Raw genomic sequence first — 25,192 nt, 5'->3', positions numbered from 1 at the left:
CCCAGTAGTAGTTTATAGCAGTGCACTGCACTTCACTTATTATTAGCTCCAAGTTTGATGGATGAGAAGAGAGAAGGCAGAGATAGTGTTAATGATTGAAACAGAATCATTACATAAAAGGCTGAAACAGATATTTTTGAATTGAAACATCATCATTGAATATTGCATAAAAGGCTGAAACAGAATATTACTCATTTCAAATATGTCAACTTGTTGCTAGTGTGTGTGACTTTATTAAGTTTCTTAAGCAATGGTGTAAAATGATACATTGCCATTGACTGATGAATTTCAAGATACAAATGGTTGTGCCACCTTCAAACTAGTAGTCTGATTATCATGAAGTTTTAACATTTTGGGATCTGGGTATGGCTGATGAAAGTTTTTTCATTAATGGATGACTTCTTTAGTGTTTTGTTGAAGATTCATTCCATTTCAAGTATATCATTTTTACTTTTTTATGAAGGTAAAGATTCAATTTTGATTATCAGCTAGTACTCAGCAGATTTATCCTACTTTGTCTTTGAACCTAACAAACATTTTTATTGATGCATATACATTCATGTAGTAATAATACAAAAAGAAAAAAAAAATGATTGAATTGGCACATATTCACATGATTATGTTAATAATAATAATCACTTATCATATTATCCACACATCCACCAAAGTACAAAGATTAAGTGGGTCACCAGTACCCCCAACCCAATCAAATCAGAGAAAGTATTGACATAATAAACCAATTATTGGTCTGTTTATAATCTCAATCACAAGGATTATTATGTCCTTGGTCTTAATTTCTTCATAATGATTAAATTTTTTATTTTTATTTTTATTAAGTAATTAAGCTTCTCTTCATTATGTTACGTGCTAACTGGTAAGTATGCTTATTAATTATACTATATATCTAGATCATTACAAGGATTTTCCCCTTCATATATAAGCATTAATATAATATAATATATATTTTATAATTTTACTAGTATAATTGCTCAGTCTCTTATTTATGAACTTGACTAATCAAAGTTTAATATTTTCTCTAAATATTTCTTCTTCACGGTATCATTATATATGGAAATTTCAAAAGCTTTTTTTATTCTTTCTTATTGAGTGGTTGGACACAACTTTTGAGTCTTGACAAATTGATCTTATTTGAAATGTTCTTTTTTGTTTGTTTAATTGTTATGGTTTTAAAAATAGAAACAATGAATGCTAGAAGGATTTGAAACGAATTATGACCATGTTTGAGACACACAATAATGATATCTCAAGATGCCCCTTTAGTGAATATTGTGGCTATGAGAAAATGTATAATTTAGAACAGGGAGTGTTAAAATAAATAAATAAATATTTCTCAATACTAACTATTTGGCATATATATTGGCATGTCTTAGAATTTATTAATATTGATGATATATGAGGCACCAATTAATTAATTAGCTCTCTCTTGTTATTAATATATTATTCTTAGAATTTTCATCCGACATGTCACAATCTCTCACCCAAACAGCTCTGATTTGTCAAATGATTTGGTCTAAATTCATACTTAGTCAAAAATGGAAAGCTTCTTTTTTGTCAAATGAGTTTGGACATGTCCATGCCGCACAAAACACGACCGACCCTCCTGGCAAGATGTGAAAAGTAATGGGTGAAAGCTTAGTAAGCCTTAATTATTGGTAAATTAGGTATATCAGCTAAGTTAAACGTTTTTAGTATATATCATCATTTATATATATATATATATGCCCAATTTAGTGTTTAATTAGATATATGCTTTAACCCAAAAATAAAAGTATATGTCAGCTTATTTATTTTTAAATGGAAAAAGAGTATAAAATAATCCCAATTATTAATTTAAGGATAAAGGATGATTTTGAGTGAGTGAACCATAAACAAGCCCTCAAAGAATCATCAATAATTTGAAACCCACCACATTTTATTTTTTGTATATATAAGTTATTCAACTACTGAATCTTAATTTTTATATGAACTATTTTAATCGGTTAGTATTTTTTGGCCAACTCTTAGCCACGTAATCCAAAATTTTCAAAGGTAGTAGACCTTATTTTGTTTGCCACATAGACCAATTTTATTTAATTTGTCTTTATTAGTTATGTTGTGAAATTTTAAATTAAAATGATATGATGGTTGAAATATTTTAATTACAGAATCGTTCAGTTAATTATAGATTTGTTAAAAAAAAGAAAAAAGTTAAAACTAAAATTTATTTTTTAAAATAGGTTGACATTATAATCATATCATATTTTATTTTTTTTATCCACTTCAACTTACAGTGTTTTAAATGAGAAAATGTTAATTTCGATCTTTTTTAAATGTTTTTTAATTTCTTGCAAAAAAAAATAAATATAAATTAATCTACAATCACCCCATTTGTATAATTAATGTATACTCCTTATAATATTCTAAATCCTTATAAGTTTCATCAATATATATCAACTTTCACCATGTTGACATGACAATTCATTTAATTTAATTCATGATATATGTTTGTTTATAAACGTGTGTTACTTAACTTATTCAATAATTTCATTTATAGTCCTAATATATAAATCAAGATATATAGACTAATTATGATGGAATTGAAATCCTAATTAATAAATTAAGATTTTATTGGGAGGTTGATAAGAAGCCAACAACTCCATCGGATGATAGAATAGTCTTACCAAGTACCAACCAATTCGTGAATAGACTCCTAGCAAGCAAAAACATAAAATAATAATATCTATTGAACGGGACAAATTAAATATTATTAAGTGTCAAAACATATTTTATTTTGTTGATTGCTTAAATTAACTTAATTATATACTGAAAGCCCATAAGATTTCTTAAAAATTTATTTGATTGATTCATATAATTATTATTCAACTAAAATTGCCATTTAAGTAATCTCTAACTCAAAATTAAATCTCATTCTGAACTCAAAACTAAATCCATACAACTATTCGGACAGTAGTACTTTTAGCTTAAAATATTTAATATATATGACAATAAAAATTTTATTTTATTTTTTGATATTATTATATTTTAGCATGAATTGATTTGGTGAATTTTTTAGTTCGAATAAATTTCAAATTCTAACTCCGTAGTAAGTGTCACATGAAATAATAAATTCATTTTCAACCAAAAAATTCTTTTTTAGACTTAAAAATTATTTTCAAAATATTCATTTTTAGACAGACCTTTTATCTTTTTTTTAATAATATATATATATATATATTTATTTATCAACATTTGAATTCTAATATTTTATCAATTATAAATCAATAATTTATATATTCATTTAGTAATCTACATATAAAGTAGATCGAATTTCATAGCTTGTAACGTATTATTATTTTTTAATTTTACTACTTTGTGTTTTATTTTAATAAAATTATTTTATTATATTTTTACTTTTTATTTATCAATGTGGTTTATTATTATATATTTATGATAGGTAAGAAAAATACGGAATAAAAAAGAATTAAACATATAAAAAATTAAATATATAAAATTGATCTACATTAATAATTAATTAAAGTATCAAATTATAATTAAAAAATGAGTTAGTTAAAATGAAAAACTGCCTTGAACAAAAACAAAATTATGGTGGTGAGAATTCTACTGTAAGTAGGAGTCAAATAATGTTACAGTCTTATAAATTATATATGATGGGAAATCCATTACCCATTCTTTTGCGATCTATTTCACGTTACATCTAATTAATTTTGAGTGTGATATATGAAAGATGTCAAAGTATTGGAGTTAAAGAGGTTCATATATATATATATATAACTTTTTTTTTTAATTTTATCTATGAACTATTTTCCTTTTATTTTTTTTGAAAAACAACAACTTTAATGGGCAATCAATATAACAAAACATTAATACAACAGTGACCGACTGAAACCATTCTGTCATGGCCGGCCTCGTTTGGATTGAGTTTTTAAAAAACAATCTAGATGAGGAAAAATTTAATTATGAGTGATGATTTTGAGAATGTAATGATTATTTTTAGTAAAAAGACTTAAAAAAATATTAATATATATAAATAAAATTAATAATTTAAAATAAAATATATTTTAGTATTTTGATTAATAAAATTAATAATTTAATTATTAAAAGTGTTTAATTAAAAAAATAATTTTATTTAAATAAAAAAAAAGAAAAAAGCCAAAGATGGCCCTGATGCATGCAGCATATTAATATTCATTGGGAACAGGCGAACTTCTTAATAATCACTGATAAATATTTATTTTTTAACTATATATAAATATATTTGTTTTTAAATTTAAGAATGACGTACTCCATTTAACACACTTTTTTATTTGGTGGAATCGAAACTCATAAAAAAATGGTTGATTTTGAGTTATGAGATCAATTCTCATAAATTATTTAGAATATACTTAATTAATATAAAACATCATAAATATTTTTGATAAAAATAAAATAAACTCACCCGTATATATAGCATAGAAAATTACTACCCACAGGATGAATCCCGAGGGTGGATAATAACTTTCTCGTTTGATAGTCTAGCTACTGTCTTTTCAGATAATCCATTTTAAGAAATACACAATTTATTTTTAATAAAAATTAAATTTAAAATTATTAAATAAAATTACTTCATTTTGAATTATTTATGGAGTTCATAATTTAATATATAGAAAGATTTCTGTTTGATGTTTGATAGGTTGTGGCTAAACGTGTGAACGAGAATATGGGTGTATGTTAGTATGTCCCGATAAATTGATCCAAATGAAACTAATTATTTAGACAGTTTTGTCTTGTTGTTGACTAAGAATTATATAAACAAAGTTGTGTTAAGTATAATAAAAAATTAATAATATATTAATTATACTAGGGTAAAATTAACCGATATTATAGATATATCGAAATTACTGTATCGTGATATATTAAAAATGTCGATTTTTAAGATATATACTGGAAAAAAAGTAAGGTATGACACCGATACCGAAATTATTGGTACGATAAAAATATGAGATTTTAACAAATTTGATATATTAAGATATACCGAAATAGTATTTATAAATTAAAAAATATATAATATATATAATATTTAAGAAAATAATTAAATAAATTTGATATTAATTTAATTATAAAAGTATATATTTTTTTAATAATATCAAAATATAATTATAGTGAAATATTATTTTATATATTCGATATAGAAATCGATTTTTTCTAGGTATCAAAAGTATAATACCGATACCTTTGATAAATTAAGGTATACCGAAATCAATGTAAGATAAATGTATGAATTTTTTGTATACAAAAATTAAAATATACGGAATCAAGGTAGGATAAAAGTATAAATTTTTTGTATACCAAAATTTTAAATAAAGTATACCATACATATCACCCTTAATTATATATTTATAATCCCCTTTTTTTATATTTACAATGCCATTAATATATATATATATATATATATATATATATATATATATATATATATATATATATATATATATATATATATATATATATATAATAATAATATGAAGATTTAAGTTACTATATTTTTTATTTTCATTTTGATAATTATTATTATAATTATTAATTTTAAATTATTAAATAAAAAGTGAATAATTTTATTTGTTTCAATTAGTTGGATTCAATTACAAGGTATAATTTAAGTGATTTAAAAAATATAAATGTCACCATTTTTATTTAAAACACCCAAGTTTAAGTAGAATTTAGTGTGTGAAGTTATATTAATTTTTTACATTCAACCACAAAATAAAATAATATATTGTTTGAAAAAAATTATCTTTGGATAAAATAAAAATCATGTTTTAAAATTATTATTTTATTAAATAAATAAAATTATGATTTTTTTTTTAAACATGAGTTAGGAATTATATATACTAAATTTAAATCAAGAAAAGCATAAATAAAAAATAGTCAAATTATAATTTCTTTTTAAAAAAGAGTTTATACAATATGATATAAATTATAATTATAGTTGTTTAAGTTTAACGGAAAAAAAAAAAAAAAAGGTGTTCAAATTATCATCAATCACACCCGGAATACAATAAAATTAATCATTTAAAAAATAACAATAAATTAAAATACTCGTCAACAAAAATCATAAAAAAAAAATTAGCACTAATAAACTTAAATGTTTTTAAAATCAATGAATTTACCAACAATTTTAACATTTTTCCCAAATAAATCTCCCCTCCCATCATAATAATAGTGTAACAAAGAGTAAATATACTGGTTAACAATAGCATCAAATTATAAATTTTTCACAATAATTTTTTTTTTTTTTTTTTTATTACCAAGCATTTTATCATTATTATTAAAAACTAAAAAATATGTATAATATTTTAGCAAGTAAAAATGTTGTTTTTTAAATAAAATATTTGTGTTAAATCAATCTATTTATAATAATAATAATTTTTAATTTAAAACAAAATTTATTTATATTTATATTATTTAACTATGTGCAATAAATTATTTGATAGTCTACTCCCCTATGTACAAAACTTAAAAGCACAATTAAACCTTAAATGTGTGATTTCTTCTTAACCTCTTTATTTAACATATATACTTTATTGCATATTTTTAGTAGAAAAAGAAATGAAAGAATATACCCCATTGACTTTCTTAAATTAGAGCATTAATTACACCCCCAAGTCCCCAGTAAGACCACGTTCACATCCACGCGTGGAATCACGATGATGATGTTCAAAACCAATTTTGATTTTATTAATTAATATAATATTGACTTTAGATGAGCCCAACCCATGTCTTAACTCCCAAGTCCCAACCTACATAACACATCAATGTGAATTCTTTTATATATATGTTATTTATTATTATTATTATTATTTTGACAATGACCTTGCAACCTCCTCTTTTAACTTGGTCCTTATTTTTGTTATTTAAACAATTTTGTTGAATTTTGATTATAATTAAAAAAAAAATTGTGTACTATATAATTTTATTTTAAAGAGTATTAATATTTAATAAAAACAAGATAGATATATCATTTTAGTTTTATGTTTGATAAATTTATTAATTTGATTGATAAGAAAATAGATAAAAAGATGATGAGTTATTTTCAAAATCATATTTCAGCATGGGTCTAATGATATAATAACATTTTTTTAAAATTTTCAAATTATATATATTAATATATATATATATATATATATATATATATATATATATATATATATATATATATACTTTTTGCATCATATGTATGTGTAAAATGTACTCAATTAGTATATTTATGAGCACTTTTACCTTTAAGTATTAGTCAATGAAAGTATATAGGTATTGCAATGTATAAATTCTCTTGCTTACCTAATTAAACTCAAGTTTGGATCCATTAGTTGATCCTCTAGAAGCTTTTCATGTCTCACAGCAATTTTTTATTTATTTATCAAATACATTATAATTTAATATCCTAAATTCATTATATATATATTTATATATTAAAAATAATTAACAGTTTAACTAATGTTCTAATAACATTTTGCAGTTCTTTTAATTACGTTAAGCAAATACAAGAAAAAAATATTTTTAAAAAATTAAGAATTTAAATTAATGATAAAAACTAAATAATTTTTTTTCAAATGAAGATTTATTCAACTTCATACACATTGAAGTGAGATCGAACTTAACTCGATTTAGTATTTATTAGCTATACTCGAACTCGAACGAGTTTATTAGTTTGAGTTCGAACTTGACTCAATTATTTACTTACAAACTTGGCTAGACTCGAACAATTTGAACAAAAATTAAAATTTCAAACTCGAGCTCAAACTCAAACTAAATTTATTTTTAAAATTAAAATATTAAATTATTTAATATTTAAAACATAATATTTCAAAAAAATATATAAAACAATCATAAATATTCAAAATTTCAAAACGATAGGATAGTCCAAAACAATAAATCACTATTACTAATCAAAATTATAAAATATAAAATTTCAATCAAATTACAACTATATATATAATATATTAACCACTTTTATCTTTTTAAATATTATATATAATATACTAATTATTATATTTTTAATATTTACTTTTATTATATATAATATATTACTCTTTTTTTATCTATTTCAATTTTATATATAATATATTTTTATTATATATATTATATTAATATTTATTTTTATTTCTTTTAATATTATATATAATATACTTTTATTATATATAATATATTATTTTTTTAATATTATATATAATAAATTAGCTATTATATTCTTGATATTTACTTTTATTATATATAAATTACTTTTCTTTATCTCTTTTAATATTATATATAATATTTTTTTATTATATATAATATTAACTTTTTTTTATCTTTTTGATATTATATATAATATTTTTTTATTATATATAATATTAACTTTTTTTATCTCTTTTAATATTATATATAATATATTAATTATTTTTATTTTTTTCAATATTATATATAATAAACTAATGATTATATTCATAATATTTATTTTTATTATATATAATATATTATTTTTTGTTATCACTTTTTATATTATATATTTTATTATATACATTATAGTAATTTTTTTATATATCTTTCAATATTATTGATCGTTTTATTTTTTTTTATCATAAATCAGTTATATTTTACTGGAAATTTATATATATTATAGAAAAAAAACTCACTTAAACGTATATATTTATACAACTAACTCACTTAGACATATATATTAATAAAAGAACATTTAAATTTACGCACTATCAAAAATTGACTCATTTAGCATCATTTAGTAACCATAGCTATTTTTTTATATTTATATATTTATATATTTATTAATCAAATATTAATATATTTTCTCTCTTTTCTTTTACATTAATTAAATTAGGTAATTTATTTCATTCTTAATTTTTTTATTATTTTTATATTAGTTTATTTTTTTTATTTCTTTTTTTTTTTGTCAGTTTTATTTCTCATAAATCTTAAATTCTTATTTTTTTTAAAAAAAATTAGCAACTTATTTATGAATTTGATGTAATATGAACAAAACTGAAATTAATAATTTTTTATTTAATTTTTATTCATGACTTATAGTAATATTAAGGAACATTATTTTGTCTAATATTTGATTATTACTCTTTTTAATGTTTGATGAATGAGTTGCTATTATTATCTAAATATTAATTAATTTATTTTTGTGTAAAATGATTTTTTTTTGTTGAAAGTATAAGTCATTTTTATATTTAATCATTGAGAACCAAACAATTTTAAAATAATTAATAATCAATGTTCATATATATATATATATATAATTAAAATAATCAATATTAAATATTCATAAAAAAATTATAAAAAATTTATAAAAAATATAAAAAAGAAGTAGACAAAAAATATATTAATATTTAATAAATAAATATATAAATAAAAAAATAAAAAATTAATCATGGTTTACTAAAGAGGCTAAATGAACTAATTTTTTATAGTATATATGTTTAAATGAACTTTTATTAGTACATACGTCTAAATGAGATAATTATACAAGTTCATATGTCTAAGTGAGTTTTTTTTTATATTATAATAACAAATTTTTCTTAATACATGAAAAATTATATATAAACATAATTTCTCCTAATACATGTAAAAAGGATGAACAAAACATAACAATGACTTAATCAACGTAGATTTTTTTATTCTTTGTTTCTGGATTTCTTTAAAATAAAAAGAAATCAAAATTATCAAAAAGTAAAAACAATAGTTACCGTAAAAGTGAACATAAATTTTAATTACTTGTAGGCCCTTTTGTGAATGAATAAAAGATAAAGACCGTAAAAATAAATAAAGAGTGGAAAAATTGTAAAGACCGAAGAAAAGAAATAAATAGTGAGAAATGTTAAAAATGAATAAATAAGAGATAAAGAGTGACAAATGAAGAACAGATGAAGAGTCACGTAGATACATTAGGAATTAGGTTTTACTTTTGAGATTGTGAGCCTTCATATAGACTTTGAAAAGAAAGAGAGTGAAGAAAAAATATTATTTAAATTTTAAATTTTAATATTAAATAAATAAATAAAAATGATATATTATGAGGCTCGAAAAAGCTCGACAATCCATCGAACAAATATTATATAAACTCGAGCTCGACTCGAGTATTAAAAGAGTCAGCTCGAACTCGGTTAAAGTCAAGTTCAAATCGAGTTTTAACTGAACGGTTTGATTCATTTGCGACCCTAGATTCACCCCCCCTGAAATTTGATCAACATAAGTGAATTATTTCTATCTAAAATCTTTGAAAAGATCTACCAAGAAAATTGTATTTATTCTAAATATTGATTCACCAGTAATTTTTTGTTTTTAAATTATAATTATAATTTTGTAGGTACAACTAAATTTGAAATAATATTAATTAATTTATCAATTAGTGGATGGTAGTAGACCATATGTTACTTATTTTATGTTTTTAAGAATTGTCACAGAAATCAATAAATGTTCTTTTCAGTATAAACTTGATTGTATACTCTCTTTATTATGAAATTTATGTTCACTTATATCTTTCTTCTCTTTAAAAAGTATATATGATGAAGTGATTTTTAAATGGTAACTTCTCAGCTGATTTAATTGTTGTAGTGATTTAAAATAACCCAACTAGTAATTTATAATAATTGGGTTAATTGAAGTTAAATATATATCTTAAAAAATTGGGTTACTTGCCCCTTAACCACAGCTAGTTTGATATTGTTTTTTTAATGATCTACATATTGATTATATAATAATGCCTAGTTGGAATCATAAGATTTCATTAGGTAAAAAATAATGTATATTTATTTAGTAAAAATAATATATCAATATTTTTTTAACATAATTTAAATTGTATCAAAAAAATATTTTTTTACCTAAATATATTTTATCAAATTAAATTATTTCTTTAAAATTAAATTCAAACAAAATCATTTTCACTTAAAACATATATTGCATTATGACAATCTAAATACTAGTTGCAAAAAGTTTAATTATGTTATCTTAAAGAAGTTTTATTACATAGCTGACTATGAAATGTTGACTGAGTCTAGATAATTTGGAGTATCTAATTTGACTTAGGGTTATGTTTAACTAAGGTGTAAGTTTATATGAACAATCTAATTAATAACAAACACAGTTTATGGATGTTAAAATGTTATAGTATTGAAAATTCAATATTAGAATTATTTTTTAAAATTATATGTTTACATAGATTAATGTAAGTTTCTTTTTGTGACCAAGTTTATTCTCGGTAGCCCAAACTTCAATGTTATAACTTATAACCACCATTATTTAAATACAACTACGTACTTTTATTATATATTTGACTACTTAAATGTATACTTTTATTATATATTTGACTACTTAAATGTATCAACATTGAGTCGGTTTAATAATTTGTTTTAATATCCAAACTTATACGTCCAATATTTTAACATGTTTGTAAACTAATTTTAAAATAATTAATCAAACAAAATATCAATATAATTAAAAATCAAGCTAGCTTTTGGGTATGGTTATAAATTGTTTGTTATAATTTTTGTGTAAATTTTTTGGAAATTAAAGATTTTATCAAAAATCTCATTCTTTGAATGTAATGTTATTCACGATAGAATTTTTATAGATATATATGCATGAAAAAATGTTGTATTATGTCTAGTAGTATGTGTCACAAAAATATTGAATCAACAACTCACTTATTTTTTTCATTGTCGAGGGTGAGTAGTATGTGAAGTATTTTGTGAATTATTTTGTAATTTATTGGGTGATACACAAGTCTTAATTGGGTAGTTGCTTAAAAATTTAGATTGATGCGGCTGATATGGTAGACCTATTTATTTGGGTTACCGTCCCAATTATTTTTAGTGAACTATCTGATTTGAGAGAGATCGTCGAATTATTAATAATTGTAGTCGTCTGTTGCGTATCATTCATAATTATATTATTATGACGTTTTATGAGATTCGTTCAGGAAAGTAAGTAGAGTTTATTGGGAAATTAATTATTCTTTTCGAAAATTTACGAGCTTAATAACTTATTGAGTACTATTTTTTTTTTATCTTTTCATGTCATGTTTTTGTTATGCTTCCACTAGGTTTATTATATATATATATATAATTTTTCAAAAAAAAATAAAAAACTTCAAACAAATTCTTTATTAAACAAATATAAAATAAAGTTTAATAATAATAAATAATATTTATTTAAAATAAAATTTATATATTAAATATGCATGATAAAAGATATAACATAATTAAAAAATAAAACTTTCAATTAAATAAAAATAATTGAATTGTTTAACAAAGTAAATAATAATTTTAAAAAATACATTTTCTCGTATTTTAAATAAAATCAAATAGTTATAATGTTAATTACAAACATTAAAATTAATGGGTTTATATTTATAAATATTAATATATTTATTTAAGGAATGGATTACTAAGATATTTGAAGAGTATTTTTCAACCTTAACATTTTAATTCTTATTATATCAAAATTATATATCTAGCAAAATATCCAACTAAACATATTTTTATTTTTATTTTGTTAAAATGCACTCTACTTATAAGTTTAATCATTTTACATTCTCATCCCTAATACTGAAACACATAAAATTGTAAGAACCACACATAATGTTAACCTCTCTTAAGATATAAATAAATTAACATGGTCAAACCTCATGACGTGTCTTGCATTTTTAATGCATAATTTATTCCTGAATAGTAATATACTTGTTTCCAATTTGATTGAAATTTAAGTAACCGATCCAATATGTATTTATATTTATTTTCACATCTGGTTGATTACATCGATGGGTAATGTTCATCTTAATACTTGATGTATTGTTTTAAAAATAATATATTTTATCTTTTATTTTTAAATATATTAGATATAAACAAATAATATTTTAACCCAAACATTATATTTTTAAAGTTATATTATATATATATATATATATATATTAATTACAAATAAAACTATATATCAATTTTATTATATATAATTATTTAAAGAAATATTTTACTACATTTATTCAAATTTATAAAAAATAATTATGTATTTAATTAAATATTTATAATATTTATTTATATAAAAAAATTGAATGTAAAAAATAAGTATGTGTAGTTTTTTAAAAAATAAATAAATAAATTCAGACACTATTGTTAATTTATTTTGCGTTGGCAAAGATAATTATATATATATATATATATATATAGTTTTCAAGTGAGGCATTACTACAAGTTATTCGTTAAAAAAATTTTGAGCGTCAAATTTTTTATTCAAGATCTCGTTATTTAAATAAAATGTTATTAATGGTGGAATTATAACATATTATATATGCATGAAAAAATATTGTATTATGGCTAGTCATTGTCGTATGTGTCAAGAAAAGTTGAGTCAACAACTCACTTACTTTTACATTGTCGAGGAGTGACTAGTATATAGAGTCTTTTGTGGAGTATTACTAAGATTCATTGAGTGATGCCCGAGATTTTAGGTAGTTGCTTGAAAGTTTGAATTGATGCGGCTAATATGACAGGCCTACATATTTGGGTTACCATCTCAATTATTTTTTAGTGGACTATCTAATTAGAGATAAATCATCGAAATTTTAATGATTATAGTCGTCTAATGCGTATCATTCATAATACTATTATTATGATGATTTTTTAGATTTATTTAAAAAAGCTAGAGTCTATTGAGAAGTTAATCGTTCTTATCAAAAATTTACGAGTTCAATTTTTGATTATTTATTTTTATTTGTTATTAGCATGTCATGTTTTCTCGTCGTTTTTGTTAAAACGATGTTTTTCCATTTATATATATATATATATATATTTCAAAAAAATAAAAAACTATTGTTAATTTATTTTAAAAATAATTATTTTATTAATTTCTTCATTCAAATGTAAGTAATTACCTTCCCTTTCCCTTGAATTTTAAGTGAGATATCTCTTAGTATATACTTTTGATATTTGAGTTAATTTCAAATTTCATAATATTAGTTTCATTCATTATAAATATATATATATATATATATATATATATATATATATTTATTAGTGATTATAATTTTTTTTATATATAATTATGACTATTGAAATTTGTTTTATAAACATAATAATTTATTATAATCTTTAAAAAAATATATTAATACACAAAATATAAAATTGTATCGAAATTGTAAAATGATTTGATTTAGTATTAAAACACAAATTATCATGTAATTGTATTTGTATTTCAATAATATAATAATAATAATAATAATAATAACAATTTATATTTTTGTTTTATAAGTTAAGATTATTACACAAAAATTTAACATGATATAAAATTAATACTAAGTTATAAAAAAAATACAAATTATTATAAAATCTTATCAAATTAAACTATTAATTAAAATATATAATGACAATAATTAATAGGAATAAACTTAGTTTTCTTTATTAATTTTTTTAAGCTGTAAAATATATAATTTTGTTATTTGTATTAAAAATGTCTTAAATATTTTATTGTTTTTTAATTTTATTATTAGTGTCATTTTTATAATTGATGTATGATGCCTCAAATAATCGTTACAAGAACAACTAAACACGACAGAATAAATGAACATTTTAAGTATAAGTGTACATAAACCTGGTTAAACTCATTATTAGAAAACTTGTTAGAATTATTTATTGATAATTTTTTTTATTAAGATAGTTAATGTCAATATTAAATTGATAAGTTTGTGATTCTAAAACAAATTAAGTTAAAGCATACAAACCAAACTAAATTAAATATGTATTAGTAAAAACATTATTAGGTGAACCTATAAAATATTAGTGAACTTATTTGATAAGATTAGATACAATTATAAAAATTAAGAATTAATAACACAAATATCATATCAATTAATTCACAATTTATGCATCATGGGATTGATAATAAATAATTTAAGTTACAATTTAAATGAAATTTGTTTAATAAAAAATTAAACAAATATTTTATTGAATGCAAAAAGAAGGATTATAGTGATATTTGACCTTAATCTAAAATGAGATTATTGTAACTAATAAAAAGCCATTCTTCAAAAAAATAATAACATATTTCATTAAAACAAAATATCAGAAGTGAAAAAGGAAAAAACAATATAAGATAGATAATACACTTAACTTATGTAACTTTTGTAGTAACAAAGGAATTAAATACTGATTTTAGTTTATAATTTTGAGATTGTGATATGTAATAATAATATAAAAGAATGTAATTAAAAATAAAATAACGAAAAAGTTGTTTACTCTAAACTAAGCTAACTAGTTTTGGTAAAATAAAAATATTGTAATGTTTATTTTTAATAAATTATTAAAATAAAATATTGTAATGTTAATTTTTAATAAATTATTAGTGTAATTGAAATCTACAGAATTTGTGAATATATTTATTTAATAACCTAAATAATGTTCCATTAGAATTTGTCTGAGGAATTTTTAAATAAAAAGAATGATTAAATAAATGATGGGATTATTACATTTTAGGTAAAAATCTTAAAAATAAAATTCTAAACACCCCACCCCCACAAATAACAATGCTCAAAGCTTTTAGTAGACACAAATCTTTTAAATTTTCTAAACATAGTAAATTTACAAATTTTAGGACAAAAGAAAACCGACAGAAAGACTTGTACACAACCTGTGCCAACAGGGCTTTAAACTGAGGTGCAAATAGTTACAGACCGACTGATTTGGTTCCAACTCCGAACTCTGACAATTCGACAGTAGAAACAGATATTACTGAAAATATAATGGGTAAATAAGATTTAGACAGACGTCGATAAGAACCTGAGATAATTTCACATGTCAGTTATTCATATTGAGTTATTAATTATACAAGAATGTAATATAAAGTAAAATTGAATTAGAATAATCTTTAATAGGCAATAAATCAGAAAAACTTTTAAGAATTTGTACATTCTTTAATAAATAAATAAATAAAAAAGAGCATAGTAAAAAATGAATAAAGAAATTTAAGATTCTCCGTTACACCGTGATAAATTGATTCTCTTTAAAATTGGGGTTGTGAAAAAAAAAGGGTTTAGAAAAAGATATAGGTCGTCTCCTTCTTCCCCGTCTCCTATAGATCTCACAGCCCTGCTCGCCACGACTTTTTATGTGTCTCTAAGATTTCCCCATCTGGACTGAGATCATCATCCCCAATTATAAACATTATTTTATTCAATTTTCACCCACTTCTCCCTAAATGCCAAACATAAAAGAAACTTTAAAGCTCTCACCAACTTCAGAACAAACCCCTACTCGTCTCTCTCTATACTGATTCAAGACTCCATCTTTTGTCACTCTGAAGCACATCGATAGTTTCTATTGAGCAGATATAATTGACCCATTATTCTCTTTTCTTCGTGGGTTTGCCAAATTTTGATATTGAAGTTGTTTACTGGGGACGGTGTTTTCAGTGCGGTGTCATGGTTCGATCTCCTCAATTGACTCTAAAGAGGTTGTATCTGAATTTCTGAGACGGAACTGAAAACCATGGAAATCGAAAGTGGGATTTCCAAAAAACGAGTGAAGGTTAGATGGAGGCAATGCTTTAATTAGATCTTGTTTATGCTTTTTGTTTCTGATCATTCTTCTTCTTCTTGTTGTAGAAAGAATCATGGAAGACTGTTTTGACTTTGGCTTACCAGAGCCTTGGAGTTGTATACGGAGACCTAAGCACGTCCCCGCTGTATGTTTTTAGGAACACATTTTCTGAAGACATCGAACATTCAGAGACAAATGAAGAGATTTTTGGGGTTTTATCTTTCATTTTCTGGACTCTCACTTTGGTCCCTCTTCTTAAGTATGTATTCATTGTCCTTAAAGCCGATGATAATGGTGAAGGGGGGACTTTTGCTCTATACTCGTTGTTGTGTAGACATGCCAGAGTCAACTCACTCCCAAATTGCCAGTTAGCCGATGAGGATTTGTCTGACTATAAGAACATAACTCACCTTGACCCAAGTTCGTTTGGATCAAGGTTGAAGATTACACTGGAGAAGTATAGGGTTCTGCAAAAATGCTTGCTTGTTTTGGCCTTGACTGGTGCTTGTATGGTCATTGGTGATGGTGTTCTTACACCCGCTATATCAGGTTTGCTATTCTCTTTTACTTCTTCATATCAATTGATGATGACGATGGTTGTTTGATTTATGCTGCAGTTTTCTCTGCTGTTTCTGGAGTGGAATTTGCTGTGGCAAAAGAACATCACAAATGTAAGATGTTTGATATTAGTTCAGCAGGATTTGAATCCCAATCCCAATTCCAAATCCTTTGTTTGTTTGATTTCTTCAAATAAAGAACTGAAATAATTGACTGTAAATGATTTCATAAGTTTCAGCTCCATCATTTCTCCAAACATAAGAATTGAATTGGGATTCAATGCCAGTTCCTTCAATTCTAATTACGATTCTCATCATCGAAACACAACCTTAGTATATTTCATATGCAGCATCAACACCAGTCTAAGAAGACATAATTCATAATTGCATGTTTGATAGTTATTTTTGCCATCGTTTTAAAACAATTTCTGTCTACTTTTATGTAATCATCCTTTGGAAGGTTGACTCCTAGGATGCATTGAGATTCAAATTCAGCACGGTTTGATCATAAAACTTTTATGTTGCAGATATAGAAGTACCAATTGCATGTGTCATACTGATTGCCTTATTTTCCCTTCAACATTATGGGACTCACAAGGTCGGATTTCTGTTTGCACCCGTGGTCATAATATGGCTCGTGTGCATCAGTGGTATTGGAATATATAACATCTTTTATTGGAACCCTCAAGTCTATAAGGCAATCTCTCCTTATTACATGTATACTTTTTTGAGAAAAACCCAAAGAAATGGTTGGATGTCCCTTGGTGGGATCCTTTTATGTATTACTGGTAAGTACAACAAATATAGTCTTTGATTGACACTCCAAATATGGAGTTCAATATATTATATGCAAGCTTCTTTAAATTTCCATTCTTTTAATGTTCATTCTATTATATCAGGCTCAGAGGCAATGTTTGCTGATTTAGGACATTTCTCACAGTCGTCAATCAAGGTGCTTTATCATAACCCCCTTTTCATTTTGAAGTATGGTTAGCTGTTAGTTGACAATTTAGAGCTCATTTTTGCATTTCCCATGTCTAATCAAATTGTGGGTATCTATCGTATACACATTTTGTTTCTGCAGCTAGCTTTCACATGCGTGGTTTATCCATCTCTTGTTCTTGCTTATATGGGACAAGCTGCATATCTTTCTAAACATCACTTTGATGACAATGACTATCAAGTGGGATTTTACGTCTCTGTTCCAGGTATAGCTAAATTGAGTTGCAGTTTATTTAAAAGTAGCGAAAAACAGAACTAACAAATTAATATTGTGGCAGATAAATTAAGATTGCCAGTTCTTGTTATAGCAATATTTGCTGCAGTGGTGGGGGGTCAAGCCATTATTACAGGAACATTTTCAATAATCAAACAATGTTCTTCTCTAGGCTGCTTCCCAAGAGTAAAAGTTGTTCATACCTCATCCAAAGTTCATGGACAGATATACATCCCCGAGATCAACTGGATCTTAATGATATTGTGTTTGGCTGTAACTATTGGTTTCAGAGACATAAAGAGTATGGGCAATGCTTCAGGTATATATATTTTTAGATGATGAAATCATTTTTTCTAGTTTTTTCTTCATGTTATTGAAATTTCCATTTATCCATCAGGCTTGGCAGTTATAACGGTCATGTTGGTGACCACATGCTTGATGTCTCTCGTCATTGTTTTATGTTGGAACCAGAGTGTCTTCCTCGCGATAGCTTTTGTGTTCTTTTTCGGAACGATCGAAGCTCTCTATTTCTCGGCATCCCTCATAAAGTTTCTAGAAGGTGCATGGGTCCCAATCATACTCGCTTTCATATTCATGTTCGTCATGTACGTTTGGCACTACGGAACGTTGAAAAAGTATGAATGTGACGTCCAAAATCGGGTCTCAGTCGACTGGCTCCTCGGCATAGGCCCCAGCCTCGGTATCATAAGAGTGCGAGGAATTGGCCTCATTCACACTGAACTAGTATCGGGGATCCCAAATATTTTCTCCCATTTCGTTACCAACCTTCCGGCTTTCCATCAGGTTCTAGTATTCATTTGCATAAAGTATGTTCCGGTTCCTCGTGTAAAAAACGAAGAACGTTTTCTTGTGGGCCGTATTGGGCCTAGAGAATTCAGGATTTATCGGTGCAATGTTAGATACGGTTATCGCGATATTCGAAAGGATGATGTCGAGTTCGAGACGGACCTGGTTTGCAGTATAGCCGAGTTCATAAGATCTGGTGCTGGCAGGATGGATGATCAAGAGGACATAAACAACGAGAAGCAAGATGAGAAGAGGATGATGGTTGTAGGGACGGCTTCAACAGGAAACCAATTGGAAATAATCCAAATGAGGGAGGAAGTGGAGACGAAAGATGAGTCTTCGTCATCATCATCTTGTGGCGGATTTAGTAAGGAAATAGAATCGACAACGACAATTATGCCGAAGCAGCAGCCGAGAAAGAGGGTGAGGTTTATGATACCCGAGAGCCCGAAAATTGATAATGGGACGCAAAAGGAGTTGCATGATCTATCTGAAGCAAGAGAAGCCGGGGTGGCATATATATTGGGGCATTCTTATGTTAGGGCAAAGAAAGGATCTGGGTTTTTAAAAAAAATGGTTATAAATTATGGATATGATCTCTTAAGAAGAAACTGTAGGGCACCTTCATATGCATTAACTTTACCTCATGCATCTACCTTGGAAGTTGGAATGGTGTATCATGTATAAATTTCTTTTACTTTAGGGTTTTCCTTGTTTTTTCCTTTATATGTTATGGTATGGTATATTAAGGAGTTTTGAACCACACTATAAAAAGAAAAAATATGTTAGTGATACTAAAATCTTCTTTTCCAATGAATTTGCTGTTTTAATTAATTTTTGAATAATTACATTTTTAATTAATTGTTAATATCATTCTTTATTTATTTTTTTTGTTATAAAGTTAAGTATTGGAAATAGTGTACAAGTAATACATAATTTCAATATATTGGCATATGTCATGAAATTTAGAATATATTATTTTGTGTGATAGATAAACTATTGTTTTAAAAAATATATATATTATTTTAAGTTTCTTTATATACTAAAATTCAAATGAGATTCAAAGTTAGAGTTAGAAAAGGGATTAGTCTAACATAAATGTCTAAACAAGTAACTTAGTCTTGACCGAATTTGATTTTGTAATAAACTCGAGTTTTATATTTTCAGTTTGAGCTCCTCCCTTTATAATATTTATAATATATGTTTTATATATGAAAATATATATTATAGAAATCCTAAAATCTTTTTCTCAAACATTTCTTTTTTCTAAGTGCACATGGTATTTTCTTTTCTCTCTTACCATCAAAAGATTAATGTAGAAGAACAAATTGTTCACATTCAACTAATATTTTAGTGATCCTTGTTAGCTATTTGAATTGTTATTATTGTATTGATAAATTTGTAAAAAAAATATTTATGATATGTTTTTAGGAATAATTCTTTGAGAGTCAATCACTTGTTCTTGTCCGTAATAATCTTTTCCTAAATCATTTTATGTTTTAATACATTTGGGATATTTTTTTATTTTATTAAATGATACATCCCAACAATATATATATAAATTAATTAAAAACTTACTTAATAGACAAAATTTATAAATTATTTAATTACACTTTTTATTTTTGTAAAATAAAATTTAAAATTATTTAAAATGTGTATATTTTAATAATTAAATATCTTAACTTTTTTTTAAATTATTGGAATTTTTTTAATATAATTGTTTTTTATTTTAGAAACTTTATTATAATTTATTTAAATATTTAATTTAATAAATTAATTAATATGTTTAGAATTAATTTTCATCTTAACACAATAATTTACAAAATAATATATATATACATATATATATTTAAATTAAAAAATAATTTATATTTTATTTTATTGATTAATCTGATAGCCAAACTCTAACTTAAACGAAATGACAATGTTAATATTAATTTGTTTTATATACTAATAATTATGTTGAAATATATATTAATTTTTAAAATTAATACATAAAATTAAATATAATATATATATTTTAAATAATAATATTAATTATCATTTTTATTAAGTAATAATAACATAATATTATAATATTTTGTTAAACCATATATAAAATTAAAATAATAAATATTATTAAATGTTTAAAAATATTAAAATAAAATTATAAATATTTTTTTATTTAAATATTAATATATATTAATATTTAGTGAATATTATATTTTATGTATTTATACGAATAAATAATATTTTAATTAGTTAAGACTTTATAAAAAATTATCTTCGAAGTAATAATAATGTGTATTTGTTATAGTATTTTTTTCTAAGTTATAATATTTTATGTTTTGATTTTTTTATTATTAAATTTTGTTAGGGTTTCAATTTTTAATATATTAAATATATTTTTTCATTTTAATTTTACATCCAATATATAGTCTTTTGATTTGACAAGTTGTATGTAATATATATTAATTAAGTATATGTATAACTGAAATAAACTTAGTCATTATAACGCGTAAACTTCACGTTTGCAAACAAACCACATAATCTCATGTGTTTATAGTGTCACCCTAAAACCCTTTAAAGAAAAATACAATAATTATAATTTTTTAGTAAAAATTTTAATAACAAGTCAAATTTAAAATATAAGATCAAATAAGTATATTTATTTCAAAATAGTTTAAATTATATATATTTAATATTATATTATAAGTGAATATTTGATTATTAATATAAAATTTTATAACTTTTAGAAAAGTTATTTAATTTTATTATTAAATTAAACTTAGTTATTTGAAAGGGAAAATAAATATAATCGTGATACATCACACATACAACTAGTACTCCTGTTGTTGTGCTAGTGTTAATAAAACAAATATTGGCATAATTGACTAGTAGCTTTGAACTTTTATTGTGGTTGTGCCATTTTTGAATATATATATTTTTAATCTAGTATTATTTTGTCCATCATAACTTCTACTTAAATTTAATGTTTATGTTTATTTTTCAATGTCTTATAAAATAATTTAAAAATAAACTGTTATTTTTATTATTTCTGATTATATATAATTGTTAAAATATTTTTCTTAATATTAACTATGTTTTTTTTAATAATTGTTGAATATGTCAGGTAGTATCTTATACTATTATGTAATTATATATTAACATCAATTAATATATATTAATATGTATTAGTAAAGGTAATTTATAATATTATGTAATTATATATTAGCAGTAATTAATAATAATTAATATATATTTACTTAAGAAAATTTATATGTAATATATCTTTATTAATGAAAATTATTATATATTAAATGTTTTTTAATCTTACACAACCAAAACTAAAACATCTTGATATAGTGGACTCAATCATCAGCTCGCTGTTAGGAACGAACTAATATAATTATTATCTTAATTCTTAAATTATAATCAAATTAAAGCTAAACAATTGGGTTATTATTAATTTGTGAAACTATTAATAATAAATATTGGATTTGAAATCAATATTTATAAATTCAAATGTAAAACTAGATATTAGAATTTGTAATTTCCTAAAAAGTGAAAGAATAAGAGAGTAATAAAGTTTTGGGTTGATAAGTTGAAATGTAATATATATATATATTCTGAAGATTATATATATTGAAGTTCATTTAAAAAAGTTTTATAAACATATATTAAAATACATAAAAGTATTTTTTTTTTTATATTAAACTCGTGTTTGCAAATTGCAACTGATATAATTTTAGCATTCTAACTCTGAGTATAATGTAATTGGGACAAGTTCCCACCATAATTTTTTTTTCTCTAAAATTTGATCCAAAATAGTTTGGGGATTTTAGGGTGAGGATTTTCAGAGGTACAATTTTAGTATTCTTTGTTTAGGCATGAGGTAACTAATTAAGGATTCAAATTTTTGGTGGGTTTAATAAGAGTAATCAGACCATCAATGAGAGAGCATATAAACAAAGATTATTATTCTTCTCCTCATATAGTAGCTGATGAAGAAATTAAAAGCAAGATTACCAAACTTCTTCCAAAACTATAACGGAGGAATCTATTTTGAGCGACAGAGAACACAATTCTCAGCCTGAACCAAATTTTCAATCGCCAAAGAACTCGATGTCTCTACAATCATTTATCGATGAATCTGACAATATAGACATGAACTAGACGAAAGCTAGAAGATTTGAAGGAAAAAAATAGACAAAAAGATGGGAAAAGAACTACAGAGAATTGTTCAGTCGATAATGTTATCAAGAATGCAGTGAAGGGAAAGATAATTGAAGATAACACTTTAACCCAAAAGCCAAATCTCTTCTGCTCTAACCCAAGATTGAACCGTGAGTCATTTTATTTGGAAAACTATGTTGCAAAAATACATTCAATTCAAGCATATCACATTCATATGCTCTCAACTTGACAGAGGAGAGTATGATATATATTATATACCGCAACTGTTTTCTTTCATATATGTTTAAAAAATACTGAAATTAGTTATTTGTATTTTTTTTATTTTTCATTTATAATGATATCACTTAGATATTAAATTAACGTTAAAAGATAATTATGTTTGTTTATAAATTTAAAAGTAAGTTGTCTATATTATATTTTAAAAGAAGATATTCAAAATTCAAATGATCCCAATTTAAACTTTCTAAGTATTATATATTAATTGATTAAATTTTATAATTTTTTTAATAAATAAATTAAATATAAAATAGACAAGTCCAGTATATAAAAAATACTAAAAAGTAAATAAATAATTTAATTTGTTTATTTTAAAAATGAATATAAATAAATGATAATAAAAATGTAAAACTATTTTCAAACTTATATATATATATATATATATTATCACATTTTAAATCTATTAATTAATCAATTAAATTACTAAACTTCTTTATTTTTATTAAATTTAAAATTTAAATAAAAAGAGATATTTAAGTAAATAAATAAATAAAATACAAATAACATATATTATTAAACAAAATCTTAAAAAGCAAACAGTACTAAATAAATTTTTATACGTAATTTTTTTAATTTTATTTAATAATTTTTAAACATACTATTTTTGTTTAATAAGGATTTAAAAAAAAATTAAAAATATATATTAATAAAACTTATAAAAAAATAATATATTCATGTAATTATTTTAAAAAAAAAATAATTTAAATAATTTATTAATTTTGAAATTAAGTTAATACAAAATAAATAACATCATATAAAAATATAATATTAAATATTATTATAAATAAACAAATAAATAATATAAAAATAAACAAGTTGAATCAAACACCCAATAGTTACTGTCTTTACGGATCAAACTAAACTTACATAATCGTATAATGATAATGATACATGAGCTCGTTTGATCTCTAATTTTTTAGTTTTTACTGATCTTTTCTATAAAAACACTTGTTTGATTAGATTTTTAAAAGAATTAGTTTTTTTTCTTTCTATTCGCCTAAGGATAAAAATACCCCTAATCTTTTCTCTATCTCTATCATATCATATCATGATAAATTCATTTTAAATAAATAAATAAAAATATAAAAAGAATTATTAAATGTATGAAGTGATAAATGACTTGTTCATAAATTATTTTGGGATTTTACCCAAAATATAACTATGGCAGCTCTTTTTTTATAACTAATCAAATTATTATATTTATTAAATGAAATATTAAATTATCCCTTATTTAAATAATTTTATTATTTATCAAAAAGATAAAATTATTTATGTAATATCTATCTAAACAATTAAAAAATTTCCAAATCATATATGATTTTTTTTTAATGATAATTTTTTTTTAAATAAAATGTGCTCAAAGTGGCTATTTACCCTAATACAATTTACAATTTAGGTGGGCTTAAGGGTAGGTTTGTCTTTTAAATTAAAAAAATATTAGGTAACTTGTCACTTATGGTAAGAATTTATGATATAATATTATATTTTTCTTAAAATAATATTTTTTTTATAAAATAAATAAATTATAAGTAATTCAAATGAGAGAATCGTGTCTACTAAAATATTAAAATTTACGA

The 25,192-nt window shown here is 22.8% G+C and overlaps 1 protein-coding gene across 1 annotated transcript; it reads left to right on the top strand.

The window, feature by feature from the left end:
- Window positions 1-16,123: 16,123 nt before the first annotated feature.
- On the top strand, window positions 16,124-19,867 carry LOC124925733 (potassium transporter 6-like). Its single transcript, XM_047465810.1, has 8 exons — window positions 16,124-16,571; window positions 16,649-17,132; window positions 17,201-17,254; window positions 17,668-17,928; window positions 18,040-18,092; window positions 18,225-18,348; window positions 18,421-18,675; window positions 18,754-19,867. The coding sequence occupies exons 1-8, from the start codon at window positions 16,533-16,535 to the stop codon at window positions 19,848-19,850; spliced, it is 2,367 nt and encodes a 788-aa protein (XP_047321766.1). The 5' UTR covers window positions 16,124-16,532; the 3' UTR covers window positions 19,851-19,867.
- Window positions 19,868-25,192: the final 5,325 nt, after the last annotated feature.

Source organism: Impatiens glandulifera, chromosome 2 (assembly GCF_907164915.1).
Source record: "Impatiens glandulifera chromosome 2, dImpGla2.1, whole genome shotgun sequence".
In the NCBI taxonomy this organism is placed as follows: Eukaryota; Viridiplantae; Streptophyta; class Magnoliopsida; order Ericales; family Balsaminaceae; genus Impatiens; species Impatiens glandulifera.
The sequence above is the reverse complement of the archived record's forward strand: the minus strand, read 5'-3'. Positions and strand labels throughout refer to the sequence as shown.